The sequence below is a fragment of the Canis lupus genome, chromosome 5, assembly GCF_048164855.1.
Source record: "Canis lupus baileyi chromosome 5, mCanLup2.hap1, whole genome shotgun sequence".
In the NCBI taxonomy this organism is placed as follows: domain Eukaryota; kingdom Metazoa; phylum Chordata; class Mammalia; order Carnivora; family Canidae; genus Canis; species Canis lupus.
The window spans coordinates 23996728-24023643 of record NC_132842.1 but is presented as its reverse complement, the minus strand read 5'-3'; the positions used below and the strand labels follow the sequence as shown (position 1 = coordinate 24023643).

The 26916-nt window shown below is 43.0% G+C and overlaps 1 protein-coding gene across 3 annotated transcripts in view; it reads left to right on the top strand.

Moving 5' to 3' along the window:
• The first annotated feature begins 2865 nt into the window (after positions 1–2865).
• OPTN (optineurin) overlaps positions 2866–26916 on the top strand; it is a 41723-nt gene continuing 17672 nt past the window's right edge. For 2 of the 3 annotated variants that reach the window (XM_072825815.1, XM_072825812.1), the window contains exons 1-6: positions 2866–3039; positions 10491–10667; positions 11278–11480; positions 15619–15801; positions 18361–18434; positions 20347–20481. In XM_072825815.1, the coding sequence (XP_072681916.1) occupies positions 10502–10667; positions 11278–11480; positions 15619–15801; positions 18361–18434; positions 20347–20481 (761 nt within the window). In that variant the 5' untranslated portion in view covers positions 2866–3039; positions 10491–10501. Of the gene's footprint in view, positions 3040–10472; positions 10668–11277; positions 11481–15618; positions 15802–18360; positions 18435–20346; positions 20482–26916 lie in introns of all 3 variants that reach the window. The other variant, XM_072825814.1, reaches the window with a different exon arrangement.

The following is a 26916-nucleotide window of genomic DNA, read 5'->3' as shown; positions in this document are numbered from 1 at the left end:
CAGGTCACGATCCCCAGGTCCTGGGATCGAGCCCTGAGTCAGGCTCCCCATTCAGCAGGGAGTCTGCTTCTCCCTCTGCTTGTGCTCTCTCTTTCACAAATGAATTTTTAAAAATCTTTTTAAAAAGAAACTAAAAGTCTTGTTCATTTTGCTTTGACACATACCACCTGGCTTCTCCCCCCTTCCCTCCAGGACACCTGGGGTAGATAAGGTATAGAATGATAGTTTGTCCAAGAGTCCTGCAAACACCCTTGAGGTAGGAACCAAGGAATGAACTGCCTTCTCCAAACAGAAGGGGTGAGAGGGTGGGGAGCAGCACAGAAAGCATCAAACAAGTGAATATCTCAGTAAATATCCTGCCACACTGCTCTGCATTCACTTACCACAAAACCACAACAGTGAACAACTAAAAGCGTGTTATAGTTTTAGTTTTATCTACCCTTAGATTCCATCTACTCACGGAAGTGCGAGAGGGAGGAGGCACCACCCTGGACTAGGCAAGCGAAGAAGCAGGGCAGGCTGTCCCACCAGCAACAATAGCAATGACACTGTGCCCCAGTGTTACTGTTACTTGATTTAGCCCTTCATCCTCACAATGGCCTTCGGCAGTCGGAGCTGTAGATCCAGATCCCTTATTTAAAGCCTTCGGAATAAGCTCCAGTTTTAGAATTCAGAATTTTTAAGAATTCAAAAATCTCAAAAACTCATTGAGGATTTTTAATATCTAAAAAGGTGATACAGTAATGTATTGCAAAGTATGTAATTTATATAACATACCTCCCCAAGAGTGTCTGAAGCAGATCTCATACAAACCAATTAACGCATCTTCAATGAAATAAATGATCCCACGAAGTGGTCTAAAGACTGCAAGTAACTTTCCATCGGTTTAGGTCAAGGTTTTGCCACCAAACGAAGTAAGAAAGCCTTTGGGTTCTCAGGACTTTTTGGATTTTACAGATAAAGAGAATGTGGCCCAGCGAGATCAGGCAACTTGCCCAAGGTCACACAGCTAAGAAGCTAAGAAGTGGCAGGGGTGCGCGATGCCTCAGGGCCCCCCTCCCTAACTCCCTCCACCAGAAACCCAACTCCAACCTCAGTACTCCTCAGCTGAGGGCAGCCTGTAAACGACCTTCCTCCTGCACCTCCCCGCCCCCAAATCCTCTTATACTCATTTTATCTTACCTTAATATGGTTTAAAATAGTAGAAGGAAACCCAGCGGGAGTGGGATTCACCCCAGAGACCCCTGCCAGACCCCGGGGAACTGAGTGTGGGATCAGGTGCTGCCTCGCTACCCTTCTGCCCAATTCTAGAGTTTATTCACTCACAGGTGGTATAAAAGACCGGGCAGGGGGAGCCCGACCAAAGCAGTCGGTATTGAAAGTGAAACTGAATCCTTCCGAAATCCCAGAAGAGGGCGCATCGGCCTTTTCCCATTTGGATTCGGCTTTTTGCCTTGCCTTCCAACCATTGGGCAGTTTGGACGCACAGCCACGTGCTGCGTATGACCACGGAGCAGAGTCAGCATCTTCATTACTAAATCAAGTTCTTTCCCCATATGAAGTCCTTCCCCCCCCCCCTTGGTTAGGGGTTAGGGTTAGGGCATGTGCCTGGTATTTTGCAGTTCAGAGGCTCCAGAGAATAAAACCCCAGGTTTCTGCTGGGGTCACGGTTGACGGTTAGAGTTAGGGTATAAGTCTGGTGTTTGAACTTCTTTTTGATCTTTGGCACAAACCTATTCTCAGACCCTCTCCTCCTCCCCTTCTCCCATTTCTGTTTTCTCGTCTTGCACCGCCCGGGAGGAGACCCTGCCCAGACCTTGACCTCACTATCACTTGCCTTCGGTGTCCTGGGTCTGCGTCCTTGCTCAACCCTCCTCGCTGTGCCTAGGATGCAAATTATTGTGGTTCTTTTTCCTTCCTCGTCTGGTTTCCTCCCTTTTCATCCTAATCCGGAGGCATCTTCCCTCCTCCGGTACAGTAGATCAATACTTCTGCTTGCCTAAACAATCCAGGTCACCCCAGTAATCCCACCTGCCAGGGGCACCCCAACCATGCCGGCGTCAACAGTTGGCCTGTCGCCTGGGACAAAAATCCTGCAGGCTTTGTGTTTTTAATGAAAGGTCTTTTTTTTTTTTTTTTTTAATTCATGAGAGACAGAGAGAGAGAGAGAGAGGCAGAGACACAGGCAGAGGGAGAAGCAGGCTCCAAGCAAGGAGCCCTATGTGGGGCTCGATCCCAGGTCTCCAGGCTCACACCCCGGGCTGAAGGCAGGCGCTAAACCGCTGAGCCACCCAGGCTGCCCTGAAAGGTCTATTTTAAGGGCAAAGTCGGATGGAAAGCCATGCAGGCTCAGTTTACTCCATCTAGATGCAAGGCTTATAACAGAGGTGGAGGGTTCGCGCAAAGCATGCCTCGGACGGCCTCCTCTTGCCGTGGGGCGCAGCGACCCCTGCGGCTCCGGCCTCCTAGAGGGACCCCAGCGGAGGAGACCGACTCCGCAATAGCCTTTAATTGATAATTTATTTAAATGATCACGACGGGTTACGGCCGTTCACAGGCCCGCGTAGCCGTGCTTTCCCGGGTCGGGACCTCTCCTAGATAGAGACGCCGGGTGGGACACCGTGCCCGGGAGGAGGGGGCGGGGCCTGCGGGTGGGCGGGGCCTCGGGGACGGGGCTGTGGGTGGGCGGGGCCTGGGCGGGGCTGCGGGTGGGCGGGGCCTCGGGGACGGGGCTGCGGGTGGGCGGGGCCCGGGCGGGGCTGCGGGTGGGCGGGGCCTCGGGCGGGGCTGCGGGTGGGCGGGGCCTCGGGGCGGGGCCCGGGAAATTCCCGGCGGGGCGGGGAGGCGGGCGCGGCGGTCAGCTGAGCGGCGCTGGGCGGGGTCGCGAGGCCGCGAGTCCGCCCGAGGCTCCCCGAGCGCGCTGCCGCCGCCCCCCGCCGGTGCCCAGGTCGGCGTCTGCATCCGGGTCCGGAGCCCTCCCCCCGCGGGCACCATGGCGAGGAAGCAGTGACCCCGAGCGAGGCCGGAGCGCGGGCAGGGGTGAGCGGGGCCGGGGGCGGGCAGGGGCGCGGCAGCTCCCTTGCGTCCTTGGAAGCGGTTCCCGCGGCCCCACCCCCCTTTTCCCTGCGACCCCGAGTCTGTCGGGGTGTGGGTGGCGGGGGATGGGGATGGGGCGTCCTCTAGACCCCCCGTCGCTGCCGCCGCCCGGGGGAGGGTTTCCAGGCCCGGGGGTGGGGCGGGGTGGGAGGGATCCTGACCTGGTGGGAAAGGGCATGGGGGGCGGCCCTCCCCAAGCGCCCCCCTCCCCTCTTTTACCGGCCCGGCTGACCGCAGGTGACTTCCTCTGTAGGGCACGGAGGTGGTTTAAGGGTGACATCCTCCCGCAGCTTGGGAATGATTGTACAGCCAGTTCCTCTCTGTGTGGGGAGTGGTTAAAGGGACACCTTTGAGAAACAACCACCAGCTCCATGTCTGTCTCTGGGCATGTACGTACATACACGGTGAACACTCAAGGAGGCTGAGAACCCCAAAGGAATTGTTTATACTGTCGGAAAGGTGTGAGCTGGAGGCGGAGTAAACATCGCTGGGAGAAAACGAAACCCAGATTCTGGTCTGGCCTCCTCCTCCTCCACCCCCTCCTCCTCCTCCAGGAAAACTGTTGTATGGAAATGTATGCCCCAGAGCTGTGGAAGGATGAACTGGAAAACAGAACCGTTGGCCAGTGAAGGTGGTGTTAGGTGGGACCTCAGAGCCTCAGATCTGGTTGAGCAGGGCATCCCTACTAACTCAGGAGCCAGCTCCTCCCCCTGCTCTTTGCTGAAGGAGAGAAGAGCTAGGCAGCCCTGGCTACCTCCCAGGATATGCCTGCCCAGTTTGTACTGGGCTGGAAAGATCCTGGAGCAGAGGCTGAAGCCAGGAGCTGTCCTGGAATGGAGAAGGTAAGTGAAGTTTAAATGTGGCCCGGAGAGAGAGGACAGTGACTGGAATCTTCCAAGTGACTGATCTGTTTTTCAGAACTGGGCCAATTCTAGTGGTTCTTTGTACATGGTACACAACATTATAAAAATAGCCTCTTTTTTTTTTTTTGTAACTGATCTCAAGTTGCATATTATGCTATGGAATCCAACTAAATCCTCCAAAAAACAAAAACAGGCTTTATTCTTGAAAGGAATTGGCCATTGTACTACAGAACCTTCTCCCTTAAGTAAGGATGCGTGGGTATTTTCTTCTCCTAGCCCTGCTTTTTCCGAAATTTTTTTAAAGATTTTATTTATTCAGTCATGAGAGACACAGGTGGAGGAAGGAGCGGGCTCCCTGTGGGGAGCCTCATTTGGAACTCTATCCCAGAATCCCAGGATCATGATCTGAACCAAAGGCAGAGGGCTTAACCACTGAGCCACCCAGGTGCCCTTCCAAATTTTATAGACACTTGGGTTATTTGATATGTTCTTTGGAATCAATGGGATTAGTAAATCCAAATGAAAAGGAAGGAATTAAACTCTGTTTTTTAAAAAGTGAAGTCTGTTTCATCCAGAGAAAAATATTTGGAAGGTTTGACATGTATATGAGGATGGAATGCTAGAATGCGTGTTACAAAATGACACCCAGATCTTTTAGGGATGACAAAAGAAACAGTATTAATTTTCAAAACAAGTTCTGAAAGTTGAGTTCGAGATTCTGGAGAGGAGTGCCGTAGAGCTGTAGAAAAAAATACTACTAGCACCGCTGGCTTTGTCACCTACAGAGCAGAAAGTGTTTTACAATTGCTAGACCTTAAAATACCTCGTTACGCTGTATTTTCATTTCATTTCAACGAACATTTACTGAGAGCCTGCTATGTGCCGCTCACAAGGAAAAATAAAATAGAGACCTTTGCTGAAGTTTGATGCAAGATAGACTGGAATGGGAGGATTATAGGACTTTGCAGAAAGAGCCAAGTGCTACTGGGTACTTAGAGGAAAGAACTTTAACACAGGACATGCATTTCAGCCGGACGTGAAACTGTCTGGTGAGTATTTGCCAGAGCAAAACTGTGGCCAGGCATTTTGTGCAGAGGGGAGAACAAAACAGAGACAAGGGCAGAGAAGCAGAAAAAATCAGGGAACTGTGAACTCTTTCATATGCCTTGCGTGTGAGTGGCATGGTGATGGGAGATGATACCAGTGGGTAAGTGGGGGCCAGACTCTGAAAGGCCATGTTTTTCTCATTTGGGAGCTGGAACTCTGTCCTGTATGGGAAGGGTTTTAAGCAGGAGAGTGACTTCCTGCTGGGAAAGAAACCGTGGTGGTAGTGGGACTGCAGTGTAAAGAGGTGAGTCAGACCACGTAGGAGGCTATTCAGCAAGTATTCTAGGTACTGGGGACACAGTGGTGGACAAAAGAGACAAAAATCCTGTACTCTGCGGAGTGCAGCATTGCTGTAATTGAGACAAGACAAGAAGGGCCTGACCTGAGCTGGCAGGGATGGGAGGGAGGTGCAAGTGCCAGCACTCGGTCACCCCTCAGACTCGAATGGAGCATCAAGACACTCCCAGGCTCCTGCATTATGTGATAAGGTTAAATCGATTTCCATTTTCTGTATGTTAGCGAATTACCAAATCAGAATACCATTTCTGGCGTAGAAGCTTCTTTTACCCTCTTAAAAGGATATATACTTTGAGTTCTTTTCCTCTTAATAGGATACATACTTTGAGTTCTTTTTCCAGGATGATAATAATTTTAGTTGATGCAATCTTGGGTTCTTACTCAGCCCTCTCATGATCCCAAACCAGAATTTGCCAATAGCCACTTATTGTTTCTGATCAAGAAATAGGTTTGCACTGTTTAAAATTAATTTATCCATGTGCGGATTAAGCCTGTGAATGCTTATTAAGCAAATTTGGAACGTCAGCCATAGCAAGGTAAGGGCCTGGACTTACTTTGTATTATGCTGGTTGGTCCAATGTCCAGGGAGTAGAAGTCCGCATAAGGCAGATTTTTGTTCGATACAAAATGACTTTCTGACAATGGTAGTGGTCCTCCAATCGAACGGGCTGTTGCCTGCTAGTCATTGCTCATATCTTCTGTCATTGAAGCCTTTCATGCCTGGTCTATATGACCATCTTCCGTGGAGACCAGATAAGACATTTTTGCATCGAATAAGTTGGAGTGGATCATTTGTAAGGCCACCACAGAAATAAGATTTAAGCTCATGCTCACATCCACAAAGTCAGGTCATTGATATAATTACTTGACTTGCGAAAGTAAAACTGACATTTAAGAATTCAAACAGATCTGAGAATAAAATCCAAGAGGTTTTGCTTTTGCTCTTCCACATTCCAGGTGGTTTGCCTTCTTCCTTACTGGTGAAATCTTGGCAAATCCTGTGCTAAATTAATTCACCCTTCTGTAGTTAAATACCACCTTAGCTTAGGAATGACACATTTCAGGAGTGCCTGGCTGGCTCAGTTGGTAGAGTTTGCGACTCTTGATCTCGGGGTGGTAAATTCAAGCCCCATGTTGGACATAATAGAGTTTACATTAAAAAAAAAAAAAAAAAGAACAAAGAAAACACTGACACATTTCAGATCCAGATTAGTTGGATTTTTATGAGAAATTCTGTTACTAAAAAAAGAAAAAAGAAATTCTGTTACCAGATAGAACCTTGGAATAAATGACTTAGTTTCAATTTCTATAACCTTTGAAGATGTGTGCAAGAATTTTATAATGCAGGGATCCCTGGGTGGCGCAGCGGTTTGGCGCCTGCCTTTGGCCCAGGGCGCGATCCTGGAGACCCGGGATCGAATCCCACGTCGGGCTCCTGGTGCATGGAGCCTGCTTCTCCCTCTGCCTGTGTCTCTGCCTCTCTCTCTCTCTGTGTGACTATCATAAATAAATTTAAAAAAAAAAGAATTTATAACACATCTCTGTGTTCAATTGAAAATAGCTTAAAATGATGTTTAAAGATTTAGAAAATACAGCTTTCTCTGATGGGTGTTCTACCAATAGATATTTCACATAGGCAGTGTATTCGTAACTCATAATGATGCCCCCAAAATACCTAAAATCATCGGATGCTTTTTGAGCCACCAAAAATCAAATGTATTGCTTTTGGTAAAAATTTGGTAGTAAGTATTTACATGCTTATGTTTGGCATATATGTTAACTTCTTATTACTCTGACATTTCAATTACCAAATAATTTTTCCTCACAGTGCTGGAAAATAAAGTGTTGGCAATGATTAGTACAGGCATATGTATTAGTGAGAGAGGGTGGCATGACCATAATGGTGCTGGGGTGTATGTGTTGGATGGTAGGGTTGGGCCTTCCTAGAAACTCAAGAATACTTTTCATTTGCTTTTTGAGCTGAAAGCAAATGTAAGAATCATCATTTGTTAGACAAGTCACTAAATTACCATAAGAGGTCACACATTTAGTTGAGGCACTCTGTTTTTTCTACTGTCCCCCTTAGCATAACCCTGCTTTTTTGCCCCTTCTGTCCTCCTAATATCTGGGCAACCTGATAAAGGTAGGAGCACTGATATAACTGGTAGAACCAATTTTTAACTTTATTGTGGTTGTGTCTAAAGGAGGTACAAAGGAAAGTCGAAGAACAATACCTGGATAATTTTCAAGAGAAAATCTTTCTTTTCTCCCCTCTCCTGCCCTTTTCTCTTCTCTCCATCTCTCCCTTTTCCTCTCTCTTGGAAAAACCATTAAGGAGAAATGTGTATATAATAAAATGAAACTAAACACACTGGTAGAGAACTGCTTAGGAACTTCTTTTAAAAAACATCTATTGAATGTTTCCATTTACTTTTGCAACGTGTGTTATAATCATTGAATACCTGAGCAAATTGAATGTTGACAAGTAAATGATCCACATTGTAAGGATTTAAAAAAAATTTTTTTTTGTTTAAACTCAATTTAGTTAACATGTAGTGTATTATTTGTGTCGGAGGTTGAATTTAGTGACTCATCAGCTGCCTAGAACACCCAGTGCTGGGGCTCCTGGTGGCTCAGTGGGTTAAGTGTCTGCCTTCAGCTCAGGTCATGATCTCAGCGTCCTGGGATCAGGCCCCAGCGCTGAGCAGGGAGCCTGCTTCTTCCTCTCCTTCTTCCACTCCCCCTCCACTTGTGCTCCCTCTATCTCAAATAATAAAGTATTTTAAAAAAGAAAAAAAACACCCAGTGCTCATTCCATCAAGTGCCCTTCATTAAGAAGCCCATCACCCATTGACCCCATTCTCCTACCCACCTCCCCTTTAGCAACCCTCAGCTTGTTCCCTAGAGTTAAGAGTCTCTAATGGTCTCTTATGGTTTGTGTCCCTCCCTGTTTTTATCTTATTTTATTTTTCCTTCCTTCCCCCTATGTTTATCTGTTTTGTTTCTTAAATTCCACATAGGAGTGAAATCATATATTTGTCTTCTTCTGACTGATCTCGCTTAACATAATACCCTCTAGTTCCATCCACATTGTTGCAAATGGCAAGATTTCATTCTTTTTATGGCTAAGTGGTATTCCATTGTATATACATATATACCACCTCTTCTTCATGCATTCATCTTTCAGTGGACATCTGGGCTCTTTCCATATTTTGGCGGTTGTGGACACTGCTGCTATAAATGTTGGGGCACACTGCCAGGGTAGGTCTCTTTAGTATTCCTGTTATTTAGTAAAAACCCACGTTTGTGAATATTAGCTCTAACATCATACTGTGCAAAAATGAATTTTATGGAAAGCCAGAAACTGGCTTTCTCCAAATTACTTTTGTCTAAATTATTTTATACAAATTATTGGGGGGGGGGAGCAGTCTCTTCTAGCCACTGAATGCTAAGAGCACACTTCAGCATAATCTCTTTTCTAAATGCATTAGAATACCTGAAACAGATACCTTCTAAGGCTCATAGTTGAATAATATGCCTCATCAGTGTTTTTCACTTCCTAAGATTGCCACCCTCATTAAAGCATTTCATGGGGCTGCCATTCTTCAGATGGCTGCTCTGGGGAGAAGAGCCATGGTAGTACTGTCTCTCATGGCCTGCAGGCTCCTTCAGACCAAAAGCAGGTCACCATCGGGCTCCCTGCTCAGCCTGCTTCTGTCTCTCCCTCTTTGCCCCTCCCCCAGCTTGTGTGTGTGCGTGCTCTGTCTCTCTCTCTCTCAAATAAAATCTTTTTAAAAAATGAACAAAACAAAAACAAGTCACCAGGCTCTTGAGTCCAGGGACCTCCAGAGAACCCTTAGGCGTTGCTTCCAGTTGGGGGGGTGGGGGGAGGAAGCACCACACCCTGTGTGTTTGGTTGCATCTTAATATATGGCCAGCAAGAATGACTCTTAGATGTTAATGATACAGTGATGTATCAGAGTGCACTTATCTCTCTCCATCTTTCATGACAAGGCTTATCATCATCTTCATGAAGCACAGAAAAGAAAAAGAAAATATTTGCCTGTAGCATGTCACCAGTTATCAGATTCCTGTGTATGCCCAGGTGGAAGCACATACTAAGTGGATTTGGGATACACTTGTCTATCTTATTTATATCCACATTGACCCCTGTACAAAATGAAGTGGTATGCTTAAAATATTCTCAGGACATGCAGTAAGTGGGCAAGATACCTTAGTCTTTTTAGTATGCCTTGCAGAATTATCAAATACAGAAGCATAAATATTCAGTAGCATCTTTATTGTATTACATGGCTGGGTTTTGGTCTTGTTAATTAACAATATTGCCAATATTGTTGCATGTCTTGTTAAGTGACCTTGGCTGAGCTATAAAGCCTCTGTGAACTCAGCTCCATATCCTAGAAAATAACTATCCAGTTGGGTTTTAGTGAGGATTAGAAACTGACATGTCTGGTGCGGTGATTCAGCACATAGTAAGCATCCAAAATATGTTTGTTCTCCCTTTCCACTTAGCCAAAAATACAAGAGATAAAATATGGAGATTTTGCAACAGTTTCGGCCAAAATAAAAAGAGCTGAGCTTTAAAGATTTGCATAGGAAAACCAATTTAAGGATCCTTTACCCACATGCACGAATATATGGAAGCTTTCTTGAATTCCTCTCTTGGATTCCCAAGTCTCATGATATCATTGTCTTCTCTCCCTCCTCCATCTAGTGGCCCCTCACCACACCCACAGACACACTAAAGCTAAAATACACTTTTTTTTGTTTAAAAGGAAGAACCAGGGCACCTGGGTGGCTCAGTGGTTGAGTGTCTGCCTTGGGCTCAGATCATGATCCCAGGGACATCAGCCTCCTTGCAGAGAGCCTGCTTCTCCCTCTGCCCTGTGTCTCTGCCTCTATCATTCTGTGTCTCTCATGAATAAATAAATAAAATCTTTGGGGGGGAAAAAAAGGAAGAACCAAAAATGTCCAAAATACAACTGGAGAGGAAATAGACAGCTTTTGGAATACTGAAGAGCAATTGCCAGTGGATCTGTGGGACTTGTAGGGAGACCCCTTGCTGAGAAAAGATGGCTCTATTTTCAGGTTGTGACATTTCCATAGGTCCTACTGCCATGTCCCACCAACCACTTAGCTGCCTGACTGCAAAGGGGGACAGCTCCAATGAAACCACAGGAAATGGACCCCCCAATCTGGCTCACCCAAACCTGGACACCTTCACTCCAGAGGAGCTGCTGCAGCAGATGAAGGAGCTCCTAACTGAGAACCATCAGCTCAAAGGTGAGCAGCACCTGGCCCCTATGTTTCTTCATTCACCCTGGGCCTTGGTGAATGAAATATTTTTGCAAAAAGGCTTGTTGTTGCATTCCCTCCTCTCTGTTTCACTAGCAGGAGCAAGAGCAGAGTTTAGCTTATGGTAAGACTAAAATTGTTTCCATTGTTCAGTTTGAGATACAGGTAAGAATAAAAAGCACTTGCATACCTCAGGCAAATGGCATAATGACATGTAGTCCATTTAGAAAGAAACAGGAAGAAAGGCTACTGTTATTACAGAGTTAGTCCTAAATAGTTCACAGAAGGCATCCTCTGTCTCAGGCCATGGCCTCTGGCAGGACTAGTGTTCAAATGAGTCCTCTAGCATGTGTGCTGTAGTAGAGGTATCCAAACCCATTTTGTTTTCTGGAGTCTTTGAAGCACTGGAAATGACACTAGACCCCCTAGTCCTATCTGGAAGCAAAAACCACCCACCTTGGTCTTTTTCTGGCCAACCCTGGGGTCCAGGCCAAGCATGGCGTCTTTAGATTTAGAACTATGTGTGAGGGTGGTCTTGGAGGTTGGATTCATCAAATCGATACTGATGTAGGACAATCTCATTCCGAACCCCATGCAGAAGCCATGAAACTAAATAATCAGGCGATGAAAGGGCGATTTGAGGAGCTTTCAGCCTGGACAGAGAAGCAGAAGGAAGAACGCCTTTATTTTGAGGTACAGAGCAAAGAAGCCAAAGAACGCCTCATGGCTTTGAGTCATGAGAATGAAAAATTGAAGGAAGAACTTGAAAAACTAAAAGGGAAAACAGAGATGTCTCTTAAGGTGAGCAGACTGATCAGTTGTGATTTGATTTGATTAATATTTAAAGTGTAATCTCACTTGTCTAGACTTCTAGATCAAAACCTTTCATGGTTCAGGCTAGATGAGTATTTTGCATCTTCTTGAAAGAATTGTTCTTGCTGAGAAGGCTGGTTGCAATATCAAGGGTCGTGTACAATCTCTGTTGGGGGAAGGAAATTTGTACAGTTTTGACCATATTGATTATAGTCAAAAGAAGGTTGTAGTCATCAATCAGTATTTTGTATTCATTATAGATGATGCAGGAAAACCTCTGCCTAGAACCATCCAAGTGTTAGTTTCTAGTTTCTCTGATATAAAATAACATTTTAAAAGTCTGTTACTCAGAAGTTTTACTTACTGATCTTATCCTTTCCCCAAGCCTAAAATAGAGATTCCTCCCTTTACATTTTACGTCTGTTTTTGAGAAATGGCGTGACATATGTCATGTTGTGATAGGAGGCTATCAGGTTGTCACATTTTCATTGACCCAAAGAATCTGAGAAATGTGCCCATAGCCAAGAGTGGATGTCAAAGATGTCAGTGAAAAAATATGTATCAGAACACATGTGAGGGCAGCCCAGGTGGCTCAGCAGTTTGGTGCCACCTTCAGCCCAGGGTGTGGTCCTGGAGGCCCAGGATCGAGTCCCATGTCGGGCTCCCTGCATGGAGCCTGCTTCTCCCTCTGCCTGTGTCTCTGCCTCTCTGTGTCTGTCTCTGGTCTCTCATGAATAAATAAATAAAATTAAAAAAAAACCCACATGTGAACCACCTGCCCATATTCTAAGGCTCACTGGATATTGTTCATTAGGGTGCACATCTGCCGTTCCTTCCCAACCTGGAACTTAGCAGCCCCCTGAAGGATAGAATCCCAGACATCAGTGATTTTCCTTGAGATACCTTGAACCCTGTTGATCTCTTATTTCTTGGGTAAAGTATGCAAACAAAGAAAAATAAGAAGAAATAACAAAAAAGGGATGATACAGAATAACATGAAGAATGAAAAGTTGTTTAGAGAAATTGTGGTTTATGTCAGTGCTTTATTCATCAGTCCCTGCTCATGGGATGATGTGAACATTCTGCTTTAATATACTTACATTTGTATAGGAAATGACTCATTGTTGATTAGATTTATCACATCTGATGCTTCAACTTGTCTTACACTTCAAAGAACACTAAGTCACTTCTTTGGGGGAAATCTCTTAGTATCTAAATATTTTCAAGATAGGACCTAGGATGTATGAATAATTTTCTGCTCCCTGGAAGAAAGTATCTTACACTGTTTTCCTCTTTTGGCTTTGGGGATGTGAACTGACAGTTGTCATCAGCCTGGTGGGGCCTGTCATATTGAGGAGCCTTCCGGAAGCAGTTTGTCTGCTTGAAATAGTCTGCCTATGGGTTTTCTGAAAAAGTCCTAGTATTAGAAGAAGTTGAGAACAGAAGCTAGAGCTCTAGACAACTTCTTTCAATGCAGAAGATCAGGTGAAACAAGCCATAAGCAAAAGCAGGACTCAGAAGTGAGTCCTTGGGACAGAGGTATGGGTGCTTGGACAAAGAGATATTTATGGGTCTTTAAAACCCTTGGTCATCAGCTTTCTCCCCCTTAAATGTGCCTTCCAGGCCTGCCTATTACCTCCCTGTCTCTTTAATTTTTATTTCATGGACCGGTTGAGGTGATTTGTAAAATCGAGGCTCTCATCTTCCTGACTTAAAGCTCTCAAAGCCTCTGACTTGTCTCACTCTTGCTGTCCATCCTTGGTGCTGTTCCTCCAGGGATTCCCCTCCAGCCACTAGGGCCTCTCATGTGTTCTATGCCACACAACGAAGGGATTAGGGAATTTCTTTTGGAGATCTGCCTTCTGATCCTTAGGGTAAGGCTGAGGTTTTAATGGTTCTTTCCCATTTCACAGAATTATACATTATAAGCATCTGTAGAGAGAACTTTTTAACTTTTAATTGTACCAATTGCTAGGCAGAGGTCATTAGATGGATGTTTCCTCTAGGATTCTAAAATGGCATGTTAGTCTGGGCGGATTTCCCGGACAGCAAGATGAAGACATGATACAAGTACACAAGAAGGAGAGCCATTGTGTTGCATGAAAATCAATGGCCGGCACTCAAAAGTGGAAAAGACAGTAACAAATAGTGGAGTTGAGGTTGATCAGAGAGATTAAAAAGTGTGACTTCTAGTCTAAGAAGGGAATGGAAAGAGTCTCAAGTAGTAAAATGAAGAGAGATTTAAAATGTTATTTTGTGAATTGTTTTATGGCCAATCAAGTAGATTCAGAATTTCCAAACAATGGTGAAGGGATCCTTACCATTGCAAAAAAACAAAACCTGACAAGTCTGCAATTCTAGGATCATCTTATATCCCTGGTCCTTGGACACTTGCTTAAAACTCTGTTTCCTACTCTTATACCAGGGTGGTTTTAAAAATCCATTCTGGGCCACCTGGGTGGCTCAGTTGGTTGGACATCCAACTCTTGATTTCGGCTTAGATCGTGATCTCAAGGTCGTGAGATCAAGACCTACGTCAGGCTCTGCACTGGGTAGGGAGCCTGCTTGGGATTCTCTCTCTCTCCCTCTGCTCCTCCCTACCCTCGCTGACATGCTCACTCACCCTTTAAAAAGAAGAGAAAAAAAATTCCATAAAATGTCCTCAAAGGGGTCCAGTAAGAAAATGCAAAGATTCCTAAAAAAAGCATGGCCTTCCCCTTACCCACTTGCTTCCTATTTCCAGGCTAAGCACCTCTTCTTTGATCTCCCCCACCCCCTTCACATTTACATTTCTTTCAGATGAGTCATTACCTAGAGAGGATGCAGAGGCTGATAACCTTTTGCTGCACACCTACCTCTTCAGCCTCACAAAGAGTTCTTTTCTCTCAGGCCCATAGTGGTTTCCTGGCAAGAGAACACTCCCAGTAAAGGAAGAGCACGATCTCACTGGTGTGAGGGGTGCTCCCATGATACATGTTAATACCTTTCCTTCCAGGTTTTAATAGTTCATGGACCAGCTGGTTTATGCATGTCCTCTCTGGTGCTTTCTTGGTTTTGCTCCCAGCCTTTGGGTCTGTTTGCAGTTCCTTAGGAAATCTATTCACAGGCATGGGTGTGTGTGTGAGAGAGTTTTCTGAAGTGTTGTCATTCTCTGATAATCTCAAGTATATATTTCTGGCGGCACCATGCCCAGAAAAGCAGTGACAGTTTCCTGAGGAGGAAATCAGAGAGGCCTGCCTAGTAGGTCACAGCTGGAAGGTACCACAGAGACCATGTAGCACCTCATCTTCCTAACTCAAGAAAACCAAGCCCAAGACATTAAGTGAATCTTCTCAAGGCAACACACACAGGGATTAGCAGGGTGTAGACTGGAATCTGTTTACTCTACCCCGGAGTGAGAACACTTCATGTAAACAGGGTCCATCTCTGACAACTTTGTCATGTGCAATAATTGTAATGAGGAACACAATACATACTGGTGTTAGCAAAATATGAATACTTACCAATGTTTATATAGGCTGAAAGTTAATTTTTTTACCTTTGGTAGCACCCTCTGAATGTTCAGTTTTCTTATTCTCCCCAGGGTTACTTTTAGCAACCTAAAAACACCATCATAGAGTATGATAGCCACCAGCTTGCATGCCTGAGAGAATTTTGGACTTTTCATGGTCTTTTGCCATTCATGTATCAAGTAATGAAATATTTTGGTCCTTTGGCTTCTGATTGTCCATGATAAGTATGGGGAGAGTAGGGTTGGGTCTGCATCTGTGGGAGAGGAAGAAAAGGCAAGAGGTTGATTCTGGTAGCTTTTTGTCCTTTTTGACATTTTGGACTACAGTTTAACAGTCTACCATTGACAAAGTCCGATTGGTCATTTTCCTATCAGATTATTCTGTGGGCTAAGGAAGCTTCTCTTTCTTGGCATGAGGTTATTTTAACTTTCTATTGTTTGGCTATAATAAAATAATGTAAAATTTTCCATTAGAATTGATGTATCAATATAGATCTCCAAGAAAAGGCTAGAATTGTCTACCATAAGGCATTGTTGCCTTGCCAGTGGGTGTGGGGACACTTGAGTGTGATGGCCAGGTGTGAGTTTGATTCACTTTCTTTTTGTCATTTCCAGGACCTGGCTGGGGACCTCAAAGCCCCCAAGGCAGAAGCAGACCAGGAAGTGGAACAGCTGAAGACCCAGGTGGCCTATCTTCAAGCTGAAAAGGCCGATCTGCTGGGGATTGTGTCTGAACTCCAGCTCAAGCTGAACTCAGGCGGCCCCTCGGAAGACTCCTTTGTGGAAATCAGGATAGCTGTGAGTGTCCCAGCTTTGATTCAGTTTTAAGCAAATTACAGAACCTCACCTAGACACCTAGATTACACCCTATGTCTCTTCAACACATGGAAGCCAAAAAGTGGAGAAGTTTCAACATCAACATCGCCAAGATAAATTGGCTCTTGTTTTTAAGTAGCACATAATCCTGGGGCACCTGGGTGGCTCAGTCAGTTAAATGTCCATCCAACTCCTGATTTCAGCTCAGGTCCTGATCTCAGGGTCCACTCCCTGCTTGGAGTGTGGAGCCTGCTTGGCATTCTCTCGCCCCCTCTGTCCTTACCCCTGCTCACGCGCAAACATAAGCACTCTCTCCCTCTGTTTCCCAAAAAAATAGTGTAATATAATTCTCGTGAGGTTTATCATGGCTGAAATGGAAGACAATTGATTACCTTTTATGACAAAAGAGATAGTTTCTTTTTCCTTCCCATAGGTCCTGGCAAATTAGACATTTTATGTCTGACCTAAAAAACAAAAGAGGGCAGCCCGGGTGGTGCCGCCTTCAGCCCAGGGCGTGATCCTGGAGACCCAGGATCGGGAACCACATCGGGCTCCCTGCATGGAGCCTGCTTCTCCCTCTGCCTGTGTCTCTGCCTCTCTCTCTCTCTCTCTCTCTCTCTCTCTCTCTCTCTCTCTCTCATGAATAAATAAAATCTTAAAAAAAACAGAAAACATAAACTTTTTCAGACCAGGTCCTCAGCTGTGTCTGGCATTGCACTTAGATGAGCAGAATCCTGAGCAAGTGCAGTGAACTGACTTTTAGACAGTTTTTTTTAAAGATTTTTTATTTAAGATTTTATTTATTTATTCATGAGAGACACAGAGAGAGAGAGAGATTTAGAGACAAAGGCAGAGGGAGAAGCAGGCTCTATGCAGGGAGCCTAACGTGGGACTCGATCCCATGTCTCCAGGATCACACCCTGGGCTGCAGGCAGCACTAAACCGCTGCACCACTGGGGCTGCCCTTTAAGACACTTGTTAATAAGAGAACCCTTTTTTCAGACCAGCCTTACAAGGAACCTCAGTTTATTAAAAACAAGAAGTGGAGAAAAGAGTGAGCAGAACCGCTGGGGTTGTGATTGAGGGTCCACCTTGGCTTTGCCCCCGCTTCTGACAGCAGCTGCCCGGGCACCTCCGGGAGCAGAGTTGGGAGCCCACGGCATCTGACACATTTTGGTGAAACCAAAACTGAAGTGAGATCAGTGACGTGGTGTGCGCTGGGCCATTCTTGAGCGCATGAGTAGCATCTGTTGTGACCGAGTCTGGGTGTGTGGGTGGTCCCGCTAAATGAAGAGCAGGGCAGCTAGGTGATGGTCGCTACATGAATAGCGAGGGAGAAAAACAAGGATTAGACCTTCTGTGATACACACTGTGGCATTTTAGCTTTGTCAAACTGCACATCTGACATAGGAAAAGAGATAGCGCCTCTGAGAAAGAAGCATGTACCTTGTAGATAATATCTGGGGAGCTTGTAAAAAGCCAAACTCCTGGGTGTGTTGGAATTATTAGCGTATGACTTCCTTTGCCTTCCAGTTCGTTTGCTGCACTAAAGAGTAACAGCCTGGGGAAAGGGCACTTAATACCTCGGCTCCCCATGCCCCCTAATAAATCTTTGGGTGTCTTCAAAGCAGTTGAAATCAGGAGAATTGAAATACCAGATGGAAAGCACACTTCTGTAGACAACCAAAGATGATGAAACACAAGTTTGATCAAATAGCTTTTACCTTTTGCAAATAACTGGCAAAATTCAAGGAGGCCAAAGAACAGATGAGAAGTTTCCAAATGAGGCTTCTTCCTTTGAGGTGCACAGTTAGCATAATATGCTGCTTCACTGATCTGATGACTGACAGTTATTTTTAGCGTAAACATGCTTTTCTTGCCTGGCTTCTGTGAACTAGAAAACATTGCCCAAGATTTAGGAAGAATGTACACATTCAGAATTATCTAGAACCATCTTTGTGCATTTTTGGAAGATTTTCCTGCTAGCTCATTAAAATATAAGTGTCTTTCAAATCATTTAACTGGTCTTAGACTTCTTGTTCCTTAAGTGGCCCACGATGTGTTCACATTTCTGATAGGAGCCAACTTTGTGCTTTGGGAGCTTTGCCCACAGAAAACAGCCTCTTTTTCAGCATTGCTTCAGCAAGTTCTGACATTTTGCATTTTAAAGGCCTGTACAGGGAAGGCGTGTGGAGTTGTCACTAGCTCTATATGACCTTAACTTGAGAGAGAAGGGACCTGCCAAGGAGAGGGAGGAGATAAGCTTTCATGTGTTTGGGGTCAGGTTGACTATTCTGGATGAGACACCAATCTTCACACCTTGGCCTAGATATTTATAATCCTGACAGGGTGTGCAGGGTGAGGGAAGAAGGGTAGATTTCCATTCCATTTCCTTGACCTTGGTTAAACATCTCGCATTTAAATGTTGGTAGGTTCCTTGGGTTGCAGGTCATCAAATTCTTGATCTTTTGCCTTTTTCTCTTTCATAATTTGTCTTGCAGACATTATCATGTTAAAGCACTTTCATTTCTGCCTTTACAGGAAGGAGAAGCAGATGTGGCAGTGAGAGAAATCAGGACAAGTCCTGGTCCCACGAGAACTGATTCCGTTGACACGTATGTGAAGAAGGGCTAGGGCCGTCGGAGACACCCTCGGGCAGTCTTGTCACTTGCAGCTCGCCACTGGGAGGTCAAACATCTTGGCTGCACAAGTTGATTCTTACTAATTTATGCCTTTTAAGAATGTCGGTTTGAATGTGATTTGGTGTTGCAGCCCAAACTGGCAGAGAATAAACACTATGTGTGATGCCTTTGTGGGCTAACAACCCTCACCACTCTGTTGAGAGGCATTTCATCTGCCATAAGATGAGAAGTGAAGACAAACTTGTCCTTCATCAAAAGACTCCTGCTTCCTGATTTGTTTATCAGCACAATTTGACCTGGACCAGGCTGTCCAGCTCGATAAGTGGGATGTTATCATTTTGTCTTCCCTGTTCATTCCCAAGGATAAGCCCAGGTGACTGATACTGAGTAATCTCTAGTGAGGACTGCGAGTGTTCTGAGTCACCGCCTTACCCAGTGGCCAGATGTCTTACCCGTGGCGTCTCAAGTTGACCTGTTCCCAGTAGATATTACGTAGCATACATCTTAAATGGCAGAGGGGCTTGGAGGAAGAGATGGCAAAGGAGCTGGGCATTTGAGCCTCTCCCCATTGCAGGCTATTGACTCATCCCATGTAAGCAGGTTACTGTTGTATTAGTCTATTTGAAAGAGACAGTTACCAGAGAATTTCTCTAGGAATCTTTTCTAAGGCTTTTAGTATCTTTTTTTCTATAACTTGACGAATGTTCTTATAAAACATGAAAATGGGCTAGTTTTTTTTTCCCCACTTATGCTCCCAAGCCCTTGCATCAGGGAGAAAATAAGTGTTAGTATTCTATCATCAAACAGGGCAGTTGGTATAAATGAAAGTTACTCCCTAGCTTAGTTAGCAGTTCCTCAGCTTTTCCCCTGTATTGCTTTTTTAATATCGAAAGACTTTCCTGGAAGTGGTGGGAAGGAAGAAAGCCCTGTTTGAAATTTCCAAGCCACTTCCTCGTCATTTATATCAACCTGCCAAAACCACTTCCTCTTTTAAGCCACAGGTTTGTTTTTTTTTTCTCTAAGGTTTTATTTTTAAGTGATCTCTACACTTAGCGTGGGGCTTGAACTCACGATCAAGAGTCCCACGCCCCTCCAAATGAGCCAACCAGGTGCCCTGAGCCACAGTTATGTTTTAATAACAGCTTCCTTACCTCATTTGAAAATATATTAAGGAGGCAGAGATTGATTTCTGGGTATGGAGTTCAGAGTCTGGAACTGGGATTTAATCCCGGCTGTTTATAAGAGGTGTGAACTGGAGTAGGTGCCATGAGCATCGGTGCAGTCACCCGGGAAGTGTAGTTACTGCACCGGTGGTCCTGGTTTTGTTTATCATCCAACAGCTTCTTGATGTAATCAGATTTCAAAGTCAAGGAAAATATTGTACATTATCAACAGTGCCTATATTTCTCTGCTGTAATTACATGAAATCAAAAACAAACACTATTTTCTTCTCCTAACTTGAGAATATCAAGTTAGAGAAAGGCTGGTGGTCCGCATGTCGCCAGGCTGCACGCCTGCTCGTAGACTTTGTGTGACTTTCCTCTTCTATAGGAAGGCCGGGCACAAGAAACCAGGGCCACCTCTGCTCCACCATTCTCATGGGTACTGGGTTCTAATGTTATGGGCACACTGGCTATTTGGAGAAAGTGAGCGTGCGCATGCAAAGTGAGCCTACCCGAGAGCCCCCACTCCTTTCTTGGAAAGCACAGAGGAGTATGGCCCCAGTGGTCACAGGGCCAACTGCGTTTGGTCTGTAAATGAGAATTATTTGGAGAGTGTTCTGGAAAGAAGTTCCTTTATGTTGGTTCCTGTTACATTCTTAGACACTTTGACATTGGTGTTTTCTGATGAAAACCTGTTAATCTTTATACTGTTCTTGATGTAGGAACAAATCTACAGAAGGTGCAAGGAATTATTTGGAATTTGAGAAATTAACTGTGAGCCAGCTCCTGCTTTGTCTAAGGGAGGAAAACCAGAAGGTGGAGAGGCTTAAAACTGCACTCAAGGAAGCCAAAGAAAGGTATGAAATAGGTAACTCTAAAGTATGCATACATTGCTTTTTTTTAAACAGTTTTGTTGAAATAGAATTAAGACACCAAATAATCCATCCATTTGTGTATAGAATATTCACAGGTTTGCAGCCATTACCACATGATAATTTTGGAACATTTTTTCCTCCAGATAAGAAACCCAGGACCTATTGGCACTGATTCCTCATTCTTCCCAGTAATCAGTTCTCTGTCTCCAAGATTTGCCTTTTCTCAAGACTTCATATAAATGGAACCATTTAATATGTGGTCTTTTGTGGTTGACTTTATTTAGCGTCATGTGTTCAGAGTTCATCTATGTTGTAGCATTGTATCAGTTCTTCAGTTCCTTTTTCATTGCAAAGTAATAGACCATTGTGTGACTAGTCAGCATCTTGTTTATTCATCATTTTGTGAACATTTTGGTTCCCACTTAATATTACTTCTGAACATTCATGCAGTTTTTTGTGTGGACATTTTTTTTAATCCCCTGGGGGCATCTACCCAGGAGTGGGATTACTGGGTCATTGGCAACTGTGTGTTTGATAGTTTGAGGAACTACCAAGCTGTTTTCCACAGTGACTGCGCCGCTTTATGTTTCTACCAGAAACATATGAGGGTCCTACTTTCCTCTACATCCTTCTTAACCCTTGTAATTGTCTTCTTGATTATAGCCATCCTCATGGAGTTAGAGTGGTACCTCATTGCGATTCTGATTTCATTTTCCTAGTGACTGATAATGTTGAGCATCTTTTCATGTAGGTCACTTATAGATCTTCTATGAAGAAATATCTATAAAAAAAAAGAAATATCTATTGAAGTCCCTTGCCTATTTAAAAAAGTTGGATTTCCTTTTCATTACTAAGTCATAAGAGTTCATTATCTATTCTAGATGCAAATCCTTTATGAGGTATATGACTTGTAAATACTTTCTCCCGTTCTGTGGATTACCTCTTTACCTCTTGGATGCTATCATTGACAGCACAAAAAGTTTTTTTGGATGTAGTCCACTTTATCTATTTTTCTTTTGTCACTTGTGCTTTTAGTGTTTTTTCTAATGAACCATTGACTAATCCAGGGTCACAAAGATTCACTCCTATATTTTCTCTTAAGAGCTTTTTCATTTTAGCTCTTACATTTAGGGCTCTGATCTATTTTGAGTTTGTGTGTATGATGTGAGATAGGGGTCCAACTTCATTCTTTTGTCTGTGGATATCCAGCAGCACTAATACCATTTATTGAAAAGACCATTCTTTCCCTCACTGAACTGTCATGACACCCTTGGTGGAAATCAGTTGGTCGTAAATGTAAAGATTAATATCTAAACCTTCAATTTTATTCCTTTAATGTATATGTCTATCCTTTGCTAATACTACACTATTTCAATTACTACTGTTTTGTAGTAAATTTTGAAATCAGGAAGTATGAGTTCTCCAACCTTGAAAGATCATTTTGGCTATCCTGGGTTTCTTGTTTTTCTGTATAAATCTTAGGATAAGTTTGCTAATTTCTGGGGGTGGGGGGAACCAGCTGAGATTTTGTTAGGGATTGCATTGAATCTGGAGTTCAGTTTGGGGAGCATTGCCATCTTAATAATATGAAATCAATTGATCCATAGAAGATAACGCATAGATTTATTTAGGTCATCTGTAATGTATTTCAATGATGTTTTGTCATTTTCAGCATACAGGCCTTAAGCTACTTTTCAAAATTAGTTACTATGTATTCTAGCCTTTTTAGTGCTGTTATACATGAAATTGTTTCCTTAATTTCATTTTTGGAGTATTCTTTGCTTGTGTACAGAAATACACAACTTTTTTCCTTAATTTCATTTTTGGAATATTCTTTGCTTGTGTATAGAAATATCACAACTTTTTTATATATTGTACATTGATCCTATAGCCTGAAACCTTGCTAGAATCATTTATCAGCACTAATAGTTTTTTCAGTGGATTCCTTTGCATTTTCTTTATATAAGGTCACATCATACTCAAAGAGAAAGTATTACTTCTTTCTTACCAACAAGGGTACCTTGTATTTCTTTTTCTTGCATGATTTCCCTGGCTAGAACCTCTAACACAATGTTAAATACAAGTGGAGAAATGTTAAATACAACATGGTTGTTTTGTTCCTGATCTTAGGGGGAAAGTGCTTTTACGAAGTATATATTAGCTGTAAGGTTTCATAGATGCTTTTATCAGGTTGAGAAGCTCCCATCAATTTCTAGTTTGTTGCACTTTTTATCATGACAGGTTTTGAATTTTGTGGAACACTTTTTCCATGTCTATGGGGATGATTACGTGGGTTTTTTAAACTTCTATTAATATGATGTATTTCACTTATTGATTTTCATATGTTAAACCAGCCTTTCATTCATGGGTAAATCCCATTTGGTCATGATGTATAATCCTTTCTATATGTTGCTAGTTTGGGTTGCTAGAATTTTGTTAAGGATTTTTACATCTTTATTCATAAAGGGTATCAATCCATAGTTTTCTTGCCTTGTGATGTCTTTGGTTTTGGTAGAAGGGAAATACTGGCCTAATAGAATGTGGTATACGTGTATACACATATGCACTTACTTTGGAGTAAAATTCATCTGTGTTATAGAGTTGTGAAGTCAATGAATTCTTATGTGCAAATGCACTTTTTAGAAATGCAAAATGCAAAAAAAAAGAAATGCAAAATGCTAAACCATGTAAGACATGGGAAAGGTTATGCAATAGGGTTCCCGTGATTGCAACATTTAATCATAAATATACTATGACATAATTAATTCTCTCAGACATTATAAATGGCTTGTTAATCTTAAAATTATAGCACTGTAAGAATTAGCACTTTCTAACTGAAGCAACTTAGATTTTTTTTTAAGATTTCTTTATTGGGGGTGGGGGCATAGGGCAAGGGAGAGAGTGTCTCAAGATCATGACTTGAGCCAAAACCAAGAGTCAGATGTTTAACTGAGCCACCCAGGCACCTGAAGCAGTTAAAATTTTTAACTATAAAAAGATCTTTTCCTAAAATATGAAACATAAGTTATTTATTCAGATGAGGTTAACCTGGAAGACACATCAGCAGTGGTCCAATAACTTATTTGATAGCTTGTTTCAAAAGCTACAGAGGGCATGCTGGCTGTTCAATCCTAGGGGTTTACATCATATCCTACTGTTGTCCCTTAGAAAATTTCAAAGGTTGACTTCTAGGAGACTAGGGCCATGTATTCTAATAGAGCAAAATATTCATCCTATCTTTTAGACAAATCCCGAAATATAGTAACATGCATAGATAGATGGTAAGGTAAATAAAAGCACCCTTTTTACACCTTAATTACCACAACTGGTTTTTAAAGAGAAGATGTTCCACTTTGAAGAAGACCATTACTACCTATGAATAATCGGCATGTTTGTATGAAGGTAGAGGGAGATGCCAAGATGATACCATGTGGCAGGACCTAGAAAGCAAGTAGGTCAGACACCAGAGAGAATACCGCTAGACTCCTAACATGTCTGAATGTAACTGAGCAATTTCTCCATTGGGGAAGAGCATGGAGAAACCATGCAAATTTTAAAGATGTAATTATGCATAGAAGTAAAAAAAAAAGTTCCATAAGAAAAGGAAAAGTGTTCAAGGCACAGAGTTCAACTGAGTACTCCCTGTGTGTGCCTAATAACGTAAACACTGGGTAGTTATCTAACTGAATTTCAATATAGCCAATTTTGGAAATGGAACAGGTAAGCTGGGTCCAGGAGCATCTGTGGTATGTGAGTTCAGCTAATTGTGTGTTACAATTCAGTAGGATTTAAGTCTGGTGCATGGAGGTAATTTAAGTCTGGTGCATGGAGGTAATCATGTTTGTATTCTGTGAGCACCTTTACTCCACCGGTGTTCTATCCACCATTCTCAGAAGTCAAGTTTAGCCAGTAGTTCATGCATACTTAGACAACATTATTAGCTTTCATGATGAAAGTGTCAACTTAGGAATTTGCTAATTATACCTCCTTCATATGATGTATGTAATTCCTACTTTCAGAATAATTATAGCCTTCTCTCTGCAGCTATAGCTCTTCAGATAGCACTAGGAAGTCAGGCATGCCTTTGAGATGGCTCTGTTTATTCTCCCACCTTAAGCACCTGTAAAGGGTCCCTTTCTCAATAGTATTAAATTTCTACTCTGTAAGCCAGCCTTCTCTCAGTATTTGGTAACTGGCAAGTCAACAGTAGTTAACAAGACTTCATGTTCTCTGGGTGGGTACCAGAATGGTGATTTCTCCCTTGCTGGGATAGGCCCGAAACCAAGAAATTAAACCCCTGATACCTGGACAACTTGGCTTGCTTTCCAGGCTGTATAGGATACAATGAAAATGTATTTTAAGACCCAACATGTCTCTCTCTCAGACAAGTGAGTCTTCAACTATTTTCATGAATCACAACAAATGGGTATAGACAGTATAAAATTTATTCTGATAACTTTTAGGAGACTTGTGGGGAAAAGGGATCATAGATTGAGGTTTTTTTCTCATTGTTTTCCAGGATTAGTATTTCATGTAATTTGCATTTTCTAAACAAATTTGAACTGATAGCAAGTAAAGAGGGGGAAAGTGCATAGCAAGAGAATCAAGAGGTAGCAGAGACAGTCAGTCCAAGATGAAAATTTGCCCTAGGAAAGTAAAATAAATGATCATTCAAATGTAGATCAGAACCCTAGGTCATGCTTGAGTGACATGAAAAAGGCTCATCTATCAACCCTGCCGCAGCTGGCTCTTAACCCATTTAAGCCTGTCTTAATGAAACAGTGCCTGTGCACCAGTTAGCCTGCCTTAGCCTGAAACAATGCCTGTGCACCAGCTAGGTCTGGCACTTTGCAATGGCTCTAGCTATTTTGATACTTACCTCCATGCACCAGACTTAAATTACCTCCATGCACCAGACTTAAATCCTACTGAATTGTAACACACAATTAGCTGAACTCACATACCACAGATGCTCCTGGACCCAGCTTACCTGTTCCATTTCCAAAATTGGCTATATTGAAATTCAGTTAGATAACTACCCAGTGTTTACGTTATTAGGCACACACAGGGAGTACTCAGTTGAACTCTGTGCCTTGAACACTTTTCCTTTTCTTATGGAACTTTTTTTTTTACTTCTATGCATAATTACATCTTTAAAATTTGCATGGTTTCTCCATGCTCTTCCCCAATGGAGAAATTGCTCAGTTACATTCAGACATGTTAGGAGTCTAGTGGTATTCTCTCTGGTGTCTGACCTACTTGCTTTCTAGGTCCTGCCACATGGTATCATCTTGGCATCTCCCTCTACCTTCACCCTAAGGAATTCCTTCACTGTCTTGTGTTCCATCACCTGTTTCCTGAATCCATTGTCTTTCCTACTCTTTTTTGAATGTTTTTTTGTGTTTTTTTTTTTCAAACACAGTTCACTACATTTCCACTAACTTACTGAAAAAGAACATATGGGCAGTATATTTTCTGAGACCTGTATATCTGAAAATCTCTCCTGCCTTTATACTTCATGGATAGTTTGGCTGGGTATAAAATTCTGTAATTGGATAAGATTTTACCTCCACGTTTCAATAACATTGCTTCATTGTGTCCCAGCTTCTGGTCTTAATGCTGAGAGACCCACTGCCATCCTGGTTCTTCATCTTTGGGAATGAGACTTCTCATGTGCTTTGGTTTGAGCCCGTTTTTCATCTGTTTATTCTGGACACACTTGGGCTTTTCGTTCTGCAAACTCATGTCCTTCAGTTCTTGAAACATGATCTTGAATTAATTTAGTGATAATCTCTTACCCTCAGTTTTCTTTGTTCTCTCTTTCTGGCATTATTAGTATTTTGAATTGGATCTCTTCTAATTTTCTTAGCTCCTTGTTCCTTTTATCTCTCTCTTTTTTCCCCTTCTGCTAGATTTGACCAACTTTGATCTTCTGATTTTTGCAAGCGAGAACCTTTGAATGTTCCTTTTTACTGTGTTCTACTTTTTGTGGTTATAATGTTTCCTCCTATCTCTAAGGATATTAGTGATACTATTTTGACTTTTTCCCTCCACTGGCATTTTCTATTTTCAGTAAGTTACTTTTTCTGTTTCATATTAATATTTTCCTTAAGTGTCTGGCAATCTTGGCTGTTTGACCAGATTTAGCAGAATTATAAGGTGTTAGAAGCTGAGCACATCTAAGGAGATCTGGCTGGGAGGTTTCCTTGGGGAAGCCCCACATCAGGAATTTTAAATCTTGGGGCATTTGGGTGGCTCTGTGGTTGAGCATCTGCCTTTGGCTCAAGTCGTGATCCCAGGATCCTGGGTTCAAGTCCCGCATCAGGCTCCCCACAGAGAGTCTACCTCTCCCTCTGCCTGTGTCTCTGCCTTTCTCTCTGTGTCTCTCATGAAAAAATAAATAAAATCTTTAAATGA